We start from the raw sequence: 13,438 nt of genomic DNA, 5'->3' as shown, positions 1-13,438 counted from the left end.
TGTAATAATGATGATTATGATAATTGAGAAATTGTATATCTTAAAAATAGAAGTGTACACTTACAGAAATGATTTGGAAATGTTCAAAGCACCTAGATTAGAAATGAAGACAGGAAGAGTTAATGCTTTATTGGATTTATCTTATTTATAATTTCTCTTTGCAGTTAGATTGTCTCAGAACTTGTTGAACTATCTTCCTTTGATTTGATAGAAATACTTACTTGTCAAGGTTGAGTGACAGAAATTAATGAATATTATTGTCAAGTCTTAAAGGCAAATTTTTTGTGTAATTCTCTTTCCTAAAAAGTTAATAAAACTATCTTTCTGCTTAGTAAAAGAAATGAAACAAGAATTCAGGCTCAACTTAAAATAAAAATGTGGTTTAGGAGTGACATCGTAATACCACTTGGCATTTCTTAAGTGAGCCTGCTCTTTCTACACTGGATAAAAATAAAGAGAGAAAAGCATCTAAAACCCTATGACATCCCAAATGTGCCCATGAAAGCAGAAATTTTCTGGCTTGCATCTATGCGTTCTTTCCACTTTCCGTAGCCTCCCACGTTATAATGACTTATGCATGGAATTCAGAGACTTTATATTTTCTTTTGAGTGCAGAGGGAACGTCAACATGGAAAATGTGAAGGCTGACCACTTTTCAAGATGGCCACAGACCTTTGAGGGAACCAAATAGTATCCAAAAAGATACTTGGTCAGTCTGGGATACTAAAATTCTAGCACATGTCAATTTCACCAGTTTTTACAGGGCGGAAATATTTACCTCTCAGGCATATGTTTAGTCAGAATAGCTCGAAATTTTTGTTGGGGAGTCAAGGCCCTTTACAATAGAATAAAGAGATCCAAAATCAGCACAGCAGTTAATCTTGTTTATAGCATAAATCAATAACTCAACCCATGTTGTGTACTGACAGTTCTTCTGTGGAATAAAAACTAAAAGTGTCTGCTCTGTGAATGGGATTTTTCTTTTACAGTCCAATAATATAGTTTCATTGTGGGGCAAAATTTGGGTTAGTCATTTTTATAAGGTTGAGTTTCCACTGGTACTATTTCTTACCTTTAACTAAGGGTTTGAAGAATTCAAGGCAAAAGGTTGGATACCTGGTATGTATTTGTATTCTGAGCTTGTCTTATGCATGATTTTCTTGTTTGCTTAAATTTTATGGCCAAATTCTAACAGAAATATGCAAACTAAACTTCTTATAAGCCAAACAGAATGAGACTGAAGTTTCTGAAGAATAGTCCCAATTGTCCTATAGTCATATCTTCCTTTATGTTCACTTGAATTCTTGCATAAAATATTTAGAGTTTACACATAGTAAAGTTATGTGGGAAGAAGGGATGAAGGTAGAATCTCATGATTCCATGAAGACAATGAAGTTTGTTGACTATCTCAGTCTGGGCCTTAGAAGCAGGACCCAGTTTGAAGCTAGGCTCACTTCCTACATGTATAACTTTAGTAAATTATTTAATTTCTCTTAAGCTTCAACAATACCAGCTTGCAAGCTAGTAGTAGCAGTAATAGGATGCCTGTATAGATGGATCTGTCCTAAGGCATTGTAAATGGTATGCGTTATGCTTTCTAATCAATGCATTGTGTGTTAATATGTGATAAACTGGATTATTCCATGTTTCTTAGTCACTCCCTGGAGTAACTACATACAGGTCATTTGGGTTCGGTGTTAGCTCTTTCACACACTAATACATTACACATGCTGTCTCTATAGCTCAAGTTTTGCATGAACAGTTCCCTGGTGGCTTTTGCTGTGATTCAAACCAAACAGTGAATAGATTTATTTAACAACTTGTGTTCACAAAAGTAAATCAGGAAAGCATGCAAGCTAGAACAACATGTTTCTTCCAGTGATTTTTATTAAGTATTGCATTTCACATATTTTCTTAATGGAGTTTTAAATGTTCAGTATTTATATCTTTATTCATTAGTGGACCAATCCAATTGCCTTTAAAAGTGTTGCTGATGATTTTTATCAGAAATATTCAATGTAAAATTTCTTACTAATATTAGGCTGCTTCTTAAAGAAATAATGTTATTAAAGCTAATAAACAGAAGCTTTATAAAATCTCTTAATTTTGATAGCATAGATTAAGGCTTCTCTTTTCTAAGATATATTTTGACTTTAGAAATTTATCTGTGACTCTATATATTTTTTAATTTTTAATAGGTGGTGAAATGACAGAACTCATTCCTTTCTTTGATTGGTGATTTTGAAATAATCTTTCATCAAGTTTCATCTCCTTTACCCTCATATGGAATATATCTCTATGTCTGTTGTTAAACTACGATGACATGTCTGTAGCTATCAGAAAGAGAAGCTGGGAAGAGCATGTGACCCACTGGATGGGACAGCCTTTTAATTCTGATGATTATAACACAGCATGTCATCATGGACTTGTAGCTGACAGCTTGCAGGCAAGTATGGAAAAAGATGCAACTCTAAATGTGGACCGCAAAGAAAAGTGTGTTTCACTACCTGATTGCTGTCATGGATCAGAGCTGAGAGATTTTCCTGGGAGGCCAATGGGTCACCTGTCAAAGGATGTGGATGAAAATGACAGCCATGAAGGTGAAGATCAGTTTATTTCCCTGGAAGCCAGCACAGAAACACTAGTGCATGTTTCTGATGAGGATACCAATTCTGATTTATGCCTTACAGATGATAAACAGGTTTTGAATACCCACGGGCATAAAACATCAGGGCAACATATGATCGAAGGAGCAGGCTCCTTAGAAAAGGCACTGCCCATCATAGAAAGTAACCAAGTTTCTTTTAACTCCTGGGGAATGGCTGATAAAACTGAATTAGCACTGGTAAAAGAAAGTGGGGAGAGAAAAGTTGCTGACTCTATAAATAAAAGCCTGGAGCTTTGCAATGAAATAGTTTTAAGTGAAATAAAAGATGCACCCAAAGTAAATGTAGTTGATACTTTGAATGTGAAAGATATTGCACCTGAGAAACAATTGCTTAATTCTGCTGTAATTGCTCAGCAACGAAGGAAACCTGACTTCCCTAAAGATGAAAATGAAAGAAGCACCTGCAATGTAGTACAAGATGAGTTCTTGGATATTCCTTGTACAAACAGAGGACTGCCATTATTAAAAACAGATTTTGGAAGCTGCCTTCTGCAGCCTCCTTCCTGTCTAAATGGAATGTCAGCTGAAAATGGCCGGGAGAAGAGTGGTTTTTCACAACATCAAAACAAAAGTCCACCAAAGGTCAAGGCAGAAGATGGCATGCAGTGTTTACACTTAAAGGAGACCCTGGCCACCCAGGAACCCACAGATAACCAAGTCAGACTTCGTAAGAGAAAGGTAAGACGTATGCACAGATTCTCTGGCTTTTGAAATTTTGTAAATATCCTTGGATTCATCAGTTATCATTTTGCTTGGATTAAAAACATATGAAGATGGTTCTTTTGCCCTGTCATGCAGATGCAGAATTCAAAGACTACCCACTTGGTCAAACCATCAAAATATGTAAAAATTAAAGAGCAATAATCTATCCATTTCACTAATAATATGTATAATGGTTTATGAATAATCTATTTCAGAATTGCGTTGAAAACAGGATTGGTATCCCTTTCTTTAGTTGGAATTAAATAGCCACCAGATAGCTCATAAACATGCAGTTCAAGGCATTCTGTAGAGTGATTTCTGATTTTTATAAAGAAAGTCATGGTACTGTTATAGCATTTATTTGGGCATATTTCTTTTTCTCTTCAAAAAGAGTATGTTTTCATAAGAAAAAAAAGTGGTATAAATCACATATTTAAAATAATCCCTTTACATATACAAAGGCAAAACTACTCCCACCCCCAAAATGCGCTGATGCCATTTTAAGTGATACCCTGGCATACTCACCATCAATAGATATATCACAGTCTCTGTTTCTTGACACAGCTGTGACTTAACTGTTGACTAGAAAGGGCTAATAACCGAAATTATGTTTTATGTTACAGCCCCTTTGAGTAATTCTAAAAATGCCATCCTCCCCTGCGAAGCTTCCAAGTGAGAGAAGCAAGGGCTCAGATGGTGCTACCTGAATTATGGTTTAGCAAGTGAACCCTTGACCAAAACCTGTCTTTTCTACAGAATTTCCCCACATTTCTCCAAAAACCGTAGTGAGTTATAGTCCTGATATAAGTCCAAGTACAGTTGCTTCTTCTATAAACCCCACATGGCCATTGGCATCGAAGAAAGCTTACAGTTTTGACACTGATATGCACCGATTAAAACATATATCCTTGCCCCTCTCTTGAGATATTCATCCATAACTGCAGTTCTCCTAAACACAAAACTAATGTTCTTTGTTCTGTTCAACTGGGGCTATCCCATGAGAAAAAAATCTCCTACTTTCTTTGTAGTGAAGAAATCTGGTTTTCATAGACTGTGGTTTTGCTAACAAACTAGTTCAGTAATGTGTCGTGAGTTAGTTTAAATGAAGTCAAAGACTTTACAGCAAAAATCAGTGTCCACAAGCTATATGCCAACAGAGCATTTTGTGCTTCTGGCAGACTCTCCCTTCCTTACATAAGTTTTATGAAAATGTTAATGCTCCATAAAGTTGTTACGATTAAAATGATTAGGTCACTCTTTCAAAAACTTTCATATATCCTATCACATCTGTTTGAGGGGATGCTATAATCCCATTAGACAGTATTAACTGACCTATGGCATAGCTCCCCTAAAATAAAACAAACTCCGCCCAACTGCCAATGGAAACATTAAACATTCCAGAAACATATACTCACCACTTGAACATTTATATCAATACTAAGAATGCTGGAAAGAATTTACTCTTGGACGTGTCACTATAGCATGGTTGCCTTTTGAGAGTTATAATTATATCTCATTTACAAGTTCGAATTTAAATATTCTATTTTAAGCATTCTGTCACGCTAAAGTGTTGTGACATTGTCTGATGGAATATTTACTTTAACTCTACAACCCATTTAGGATGCCTTCTAATAAATAGATTAAATGAAAAATTTTAGGTTGGGAATTTACCCTAGAAAACTACGGTTATGGGAGAAGTCCTTAGAACTAAAATGTATAAGAATTTTTGTTTTATGCATTCTTGGATGAGTGTTAAAATACTGTGGAATTGGCAATTCGTCATTTTTAGAAATTTACCAGAAGAAACAATAGAGAATATTCGTAGAAAGATACATACAGAGGTGTTCATCATTATACTGCATGTTACTGAAAGAAAAACGAAACAGTCTACATTTGCATCAATAAAGAATTTGTTTAGGCTGAGCGCGGTGGCTCACGCCTGTAATCCCAGCATTTTGGGAGGCGGAGGCAGGTGGATCACGAGGTCAGGAGATAGAGACCATCCTGGCTAACACGGTGAAACCCTGTCTCTACTAAAAATACAAAAAATTAGCCAGGTGTGGTGGCAGGTGCCTTTAGTCCCAGCTACTCAGGAGGCTGAGGCAGGAGAATGGCCTGAACCCCGGAGGCGGAGCTTGCAGTGAGCCCCACTGCACTCCAGCCTGGGCGACAGAGCAAGACTCCATCTCAAAAAAAGAAAAAAAAGAAAGAAAAGAAATGGTCTAAGAATTTGTTTATTATTTATCTTGTATGGAATACTGTGCTGCCATTAAAAAGATGGAGTGAGATCCAAGCACACTAACTTAAAGAGGTTCATGATATAGTATATCTGAAAAACAACAGTAGCAGACTAATATGTATAGATAGCCAAACCTTAATGTCAAAATGTGTGTGTGTGTGTGTGTGCGCATGTGGGTGTGTGTGTATATATATATGTGTGTGTGAATGCAGACAGTAGTATAAACCTCTCTGTATGACTGAATAATATGTGAAATCCTGGCTAAGTATGCACAAAATTGTTAACAGCAATTACATTGGATGAGTGGAATTAAAAGAGCAGAGGGAGGGGTTTTCATTTTTTACCCTATATAATTTTTATAAAAGATCACAGAATTATGTATGAAATGCATACACTGAACAGAAACACACCAAAAAATAATATTTGATGTATAAACTGAGGCATTTTCTGCATGGCACAAAACAACCTTTTATTTGCATTATTACTATGATTCTTACTGCTTTTATAAATTATAAACAAATATTTATAAAGTTTTTCACACTATTGACAAGAGTTCTAATCAACTAGTTGATGTCTAATACTAGTGCAACTAGTTTAGAAGAGATAAGTTTTTTGGAGGCACACGTGTGCCACATTTTCATGTCTGTAGGGAATGTGATGCCAAATGGTCAAGTGGTAGAAACAGTCGGCTAATTGTCTATATATTTAAAACTGTCAGCCATAGTAATACCTGTAAGATAAGAACTTGGAAAAGTGAAATCGTATAAAGGCTAATATCATTTTAGTTATGGAATTGTAATCAGCTCATTATCTGATAATCACGTGAGTGAATCAAATCCTTCAATAAATTTGTGCACATCGATTTCTTTTGTCAAGATAACATCAAGGTTCTAAGACTTGAAGAAAAAAAATAAAAGAGCTTATAAGGGTGATCTTCAAAATGTATTGAAATAGTGCTCTAGAGATATCATTGTGCTTTTGATATAAATTATCATTTCTTGAAACCCACAAATCTTGGCAGGCACTCATCATTTTCCAAAGCTTAGTGTTACTTAGTTTCTGATGATATTTCTGACTATCAGAGTTTAGTCAGACATATATTTATTAGGAGTCTCAGTTGGAGGGGATTACATTTGTAGTGTATGTACTACAAGTATATACCTGTTTGTAGTATATATGTAGTATACAGGGGATTACAAATATTGACCTTTTAAGCCAATAATTCCTCTAAATAGGATGAAATATATAATGAAATTGCAGCCACTGATATCAAAGGAAGACCAAATGAATTGTGAGCAAATGTTAGAGAATGTGCCATAAGGTTGGGTGACGTATGACCAGCACTCACAGGGCCTGGCTGGTCTCTGGGGTGAGGCGGCTGGTTAAAAGCAATTCTGAGACAAATTCCAAAGTAGTCTGGAGGAGGGAGACAGTCTAAGAAGTGGTCTCTTTAAACCAGACGAGATGTGAAGATGGAAAACATTTAGGGAAAGACTTGAGGTTAGACATTTTTTCTTAAAGAAGTGGTTTACTAATTAGAGAGAGTCCAGAATTCAGTCTTCTGTAAAGACTACTTAAACAGTTCTGAATTTTTTGAATAACCATAATAATTATATAAATGTCTGAACATATGTTTATTTGCTCACATAAGAAATAATCCATATTACAAAGCAAAATAAACTCCAATAAAGATGCAAAGATAATGTGAACTATAAGAAGACACCTAATTCTACATTCCAACAAAAACCTCATATTACAACAACAAATTAAATGAACGTTAGGCTCTTAGTTTATCCCTCAGGTTTGTGTGTGTTTGTTTATTTCTTGGAGATGGAGTCTTGCTTCCTCACCCAGGCTGGAGTACAGTGGTGTGATCTCCACCCACTGCAACCTCCGCCTCCTAGGTTCAAACAATTCTCCTGCCTCAGCCCCCTTAGTAGCTGGGATTACAGGCATGTACCCCCACATCCGGCTAGTTTTTATATTTTTAGTAGAGATGGGGTTTCACCATGTTGGCCAGGCTGGTCGCAAACTCCTGACCTCAGGTGATCCACCCGCCTCAGCCTCTCAAAGTGCTGGGATTACAGGTGTGAGCCACTGTGCCTGGCCTGTATCTCAGTATTAATTAGGCTATAGATTTGTCTGCTATCTCTGAAAACATAACAGTGGTTCAAGTGGCATATTTCTCTCACACACATACAATAGGGATAAGAAGTTCTGAACCAATATATAGGCTCTATGCCTTGAGAATCCACACCCCTTTTATCTACCCTCTCTGCTGTCTTGAGTCCTCATCTATATTCAAGTCAGTGGGAAGGCAAAAGGGTACAGGGGTGATCACACCCGTGTATACAGGCAGTGCCCAAGTCATGGGCTTCACTGCAATTTCATGGGCTAGAATTTAGTTTCATAGGCACACCTAGCAATAAGGGAACTGACCATTGGAATCTGCATTCTGGACAAGCAGATTATGTTCGCTAAAAGTTCTATTATGTTCGCTAAAAGAACATATGTTCCCTAAAAGTTCTATTATCAAGGAAGTATGGGACAATTTATATTGAGAGATAACTCATAACATAAATATTGAGGAATAATGCTCTAACATAAATATATTCCAATATATCGTGACATGTTGTGAAAGAAATAACCAAGCTGCATATATGTTCTGTGGTATTCTGTATAAATATTAGGTGCTTTAATTTCACACAACAGAATACCTTTCCTCATTATGAAACTATTTGATATATTAAGTGATGTTTATCAAATGATATATCATTTCTTACAGAAAAACTGTCCAGGAATAAAACATTATATTATACATACTGTACTTTAAATCTCTGGAAAATATAATACATCATCTATGACTGACAAAAATCAAATATTTTCTCCTTATTCTATATTTAAAATATGCAAACATTTGGTAAAAGGACACCCATACCGGAAATGATATTCTCTTTCCTTTCTATCCCCTAAATGCCAATGGAGGAGACTTGTAACAAGGGGAGGATAACATTGACCAATGGGTGACATAAAGAAGATAGTAAATTGTGCAGAAAACAGAATGAACAAAAGTAGGAGGCTGGCTGGGACCATATAAAAGGAAAGGAACCATTCTAAACAAATAAGTTCTATTGTTCTATACCTCTTTACAATGTAAAGAGGTATAGAATGTATTATAATTATATTTAACAATATAACAAGTATTGTAACTATAGTTAACAATAATATATAGTTTCAAATAGCTAGAAGGATATTGAATGTTCCCAGCACATATGTTCTCAGACATGATCAATGTTTGGAATGATGGCTCTAATATTGTATATATCACAACATCATCTATATGCCCCATAAGTTTATAAACAATGTTTATGTATCAACTGAAAATTTTTAAATTCAAAAAATAAAGATTAAAACAAGAAATGAAAACCTAAAAGATAGTTAAGCCAAGGCTCTGGGCTAATGTAGCAAGATATGTGGAATGAAAGCAAGGACAATGAAGGAATTAGCTTGTGAATAAGCTTAGTATGAGCCGACAAGGAGGGAAGGAATGTAAAGTGGGGTAGGTGTGTATATAGCTCTGCAGATAAATTCATAATAACAGTATTATTTTACACCAAGCTTGTGCTGGTTTTAATGACACAGGCCTGTTGAGCAGATTGCGCTTTCTAAATCCCCTTGTTTTGACACTCGTTTCCCTAGGTTAAAGATTGGAGCTGGCAGTGAAAGCTTATTTCCAAGTGGTTAGTTGGTGTGTAAATTCATAACAAGTTCTTGTGACAGTTCTTATCCAACATACTCTTAGTGAGTTTTGTGTCCCAGGTAAAGCTAATAGCTTTGTAAATAACTTGTTTTGTGCTTCACTGGGCCACGGAAAACTATCAAATAATTTCATGCCATTTAAACTGGTTTTTGCCTTATAAATAACCAGAAAGCCAAAAATGTATTTGCAGACATTTGGGGCTAAAATACATTGTCTCATGACAAATAAATATAAGTCTAAAACCAACTCAAAATGCAAAAACATTTAATTGTAAGATAAAGGAAAACACTAGGTATAGCGTCTGTTAAAATCAATCCATAATAAACATTGAGCATTTTCAGTATCCCAGGTGCTATTCTATGCGCTCGGTCCATCACCATGAGCCAGGTAGCAGAGTTTATTTCATTGCAAAGCATCTAGTCACTGAAATCCCACTGGAGATGCCAAGTAGGGCTTCTGTTTGACTGACATATAAGGCTGGCACTGAAGAGAGGGGAGAGTAGTGAGAGAGGTGGAGGGAGAGGAAAAATAGAGAGAGAGAGAGACAGAGAGAGTAAGTGATAGAAAAAAAGGACAGGCTAAAATAGGATAGCAAAAGTAGCACTGGTCATTTGTAAAGAAAAAAAATAAAGTCTTTGACAAAAAAGAAATATGTAGCAGGCTGGAATCAGATTCAATTTCAACAGGATGATGTGGTTATCACAAGCAGGAATTTTACAGAGAGACAAGGAACATGAACTTGACTCCAGGGATTATAGAGCTGATGGAGCTAAATCATTGCTATTTTTTTACATCAGGTACTCTGATGACCACAGTCAGCCTTATGGACTTTATCTCCAATAGGCTAGAGGTGGAACCCTCATATAAGCTCATATTTCAAGATCCTCAAATGATTGACTTTTGGGGGGTGTTTGCTTTCCCCAGTTTTCTCAGTCAAGTTAGTTGCTCAATTCTCTCTATATCCACAGAAGACATATTACTGACATGAGGTATATCATCCTGTTAAAATCCTATGTATCATGTATAATAAACAAATTCATTGGAATCCAACTGATTCCACCATTGCTAACTAAAATGTAGCTCACTGAGCGCAATTATTCAACCTTGTGTCCACAGCGCTTAGAGCCTGTTCATAAATGCTAGAAATAATGAATGCCTTTGTTGTAGTAAGATATTTATTTTCAGAGGATAATGCCAAGTGTCAGGAACCCAAATTACAAAGATGCAGAACTTAAGTCATACAACCACCACCACTGGCTGCATATCCCCTCTTTGTTCTGCCTGCTCGTTCCGTGCTAAATCAGGACATAAGGGAAGAAGAGGGACAAGGGAATCATGTAAAATCTGGATCTCTGAGGAGACCTTCAAGACTGAGATCATTATTATGCTGTGCCTCAAAAGAACTCATTAATCATAACTAATTAGTCAATAGCAAACTATGAGTAGTAAATGTTATTTTGAAGATACTTAGTTGTATCCAGAGAGGAGTGGACAAGGATGAGTGTAGAAAAGGAAAATGTTAGCATATCCATTCATGTTTATTTTAATTTACCATTTAATTTTATGTATATTCTTTAACATAGATATTAATATAAAAGTGTATGTGTTACTGTTGATAAGTAAGTAACATACACATGCTTGCAGAGGAGTCCATGTCAAAAATGTCAGGAGGCCACCAGTCTAGAAATTCCATAACTTTTCTGATTAATGTCACTACGAGGAAGTTGGGGGTGGAGTGGAGGGAAGATGACAGGAAGAATAGAATAAGAGATTGAAAGACAAATGATTGGGGAGATTGAGAAGCATTTGTTTAGAGAGTGTCAAACACTGACAAATTCTTTTTTAATTTTAATTGTGCAAATGACATAAAGTTGCCAGATTTGCTGCCAGATGCCTTTAAGGCAACATATATATACACATATATGTGTATATATATGTATATAAAATGTATTATGTTCAGATTTAATTGCCCTCATTCAGAATATATATATATTCTGAATTTATATGTGTGTGTGTGTGTGCATGTGCACACGCATATATATATATTTATATAAATTCTGAATGAGGGTCATTAAAACTGAACATTCCTTGTTCCAGATATTATTGGGGGAAAAAAAGTAGTTATGATGTATGAGGGGCCTCTGATCCAATCAGTGACTTGGACCAAAATTGCACATTTACATTTAGTTGTTAATAGGATCATGAATGAGTTACCATTAGCCCAACATCAGCTTTTATTGGAGCAAGAATTAATACACTTTTATGATGTTATTTTAAATAATGAATGGTTATTTCAGAGCCAGTTGTGCATTGGAGGCTATCATAATAGTGAAACTGATTTAGTTTTGTTCCTCATGGATTTCTGTTACTATAAACCATGACGAATTTATTAATCTTTTAATACCAAAAAACCACCATAGGTTTTGGCTGCCTCCCTCGAAGAAATGCCAATATCCACACAAGTTGGGGCAACTCACATAACCTATGTAACAGAGCCCTGCCTCTTATCTGGGCACCAGACACAATGGTGCCAACAGGATCTGTTTGTTTTCTGGCTCATGTTCTTACAAATAATGTACTTATCCCTTGCTGCCAACAAGATCTCTATTCCACAGATAATTTTCTAGCTGTGAAGAAAATTATAGTGCTATTTTAAAGATAACTTCACCAATTTCAAAGGAAACACAAGCAACTGGGAAAAATAAACTTTTACTCGTTTCTTAGTTCTAGTTCTATATTGACATAGGAATAAAACTAGTGATTAATGAACCTCTTCAATTTTTTTAGCTTCTATTTTTTGAGCCAATGAAACTTCAAAAGGGTTTACAGCTTTTTATGCACATTAAAAATTAACCCAGAGGTTTTTGAAAATATTGAAATAGCATCATTATTTGGTCTAGAAAATGAATGGTTTGGTCTGAGCTTGATTTTCCAGCCAAGAGAGTAAGCTGTGATGAGGAAAACAGCACAACCTAAAGTGGGGGATGTTATTTAACCTTTGTGAGCCTTGCATGCCCCTGGAAAATGGAGAGAACAGTCTCGGCCTTACAAGGTTGTTAGGAACATTAAGTAAAATGGAAAGTCTAATTAAGCATCTACATAGTACAGCACCTAGAACAATGGTATTTTCTAACCAGAATTTGAGATGATGATCTGACAGCCAAACAATTGAAGTGCAGAATTATTATATCTGAAAATAGCAAATTCTAGTAGAATCTATATTCGCAGCATATATAACCAGCCAGCGTAAGTAGCTTCTTCAGTGGGAAATTTCTGGAGTCCTGCACTGCCCAGGGTTAAGTGTCCACAGATTCTTCACTATGCCTAGAACAAAATAAAGAAGCCAACAGCCTCTGAAGCCAAACTGCCTGGGTTTCAGTCCTGCTTCCCTCACACGTATCTTTCTAATCTTAAAAATTATTTAATCTCTCTATGGCACAGTTTTTTTTTTTTCATTTGTGTAACAGGATTCTTCATCTGTTGTTATAAAGATTAAATGAGTTAATATATACAAAGTAGTTAAAAGTATCTGTGAACACACAGTAAACACCTTGTGACTTCAGCTATTATTAACAGTAGCAGCATTTTTTGTTTGTTTGTTTGTGTGTTTTAGTAAATTTCACTAATTATAGATCTGAGAGTTTCTTAGAAAAATCTCGGGGCTAGGGGCAGGGACTGACAAATTTTGAGAGAGAATTGAGAAGGTATGTCAACTCACATGGACATCTGAGATATCAAATTTTATTATTAAATGGTAGAGCCAGCCAGGCACAGTGGCTCACGCCTGTGATCCCAGCACTTTGGGACGCCAAGGCGGGTAGATCACCTGAGGTCAGGAGTTCAACACCAGCCTGACCAATATGATGAAACCCTGTCTCTACTAAAAATATAAAAATTAGCCAGGCATGGTGGCATGCACCTGTAATCCCAGTTGCTCGGGAGACTGAGACAGGAGAGTCACTTGAACTCAGGAGGCAGAGGTTGCAGTGAGTCAAGATCACGCCATTGCACTCCAGCCTGGGCAACAAGAGCAAAACTGCATCTCAAAAAAAAAAAAAAAAGGAAGCCT

At 36.1% G+C, this 13,438-nt stretch overlaps 1 protein-coding gene across 1 annotated transcript in view; it reads left to right on the top strand.

The window, feature by feature from the left end:
• DLC1 (DLC1 Rho GTPase activating protein) overlaps positions 1-13,438 on the top strand; it is a 424,170-nt gene that overhangs the window by 13,411 nt on the left and 397,321 nt on the right. The window contains 1 exon segment of the mRNA XM_031669361.1: positions 2,199-3,346. Coding sequence (XP_031525221.1) covers positions 2,324-3,346 — 1,023 coding nt within the window. The 5' untranslated portion in view covers positions 2,199-2,323.

This window comes from Papio anubis, chromosome 8, assembly GCF_008728515.1.
Source record: "Papio anubis isolate 15944 chromosome 8, Panubis1.0, whole genome shotgun sequence".
NCBI lineage: Eukaryota > Metazoa > Chordata > Mammalia > Primates > Cercopithecidae > Papio > Papio anubis.
The sequence above is the reverse complement of the archived record's forward strand: the minus strand, read 5'-3'. Positions and strand labels throughout refer to the sequence as shown.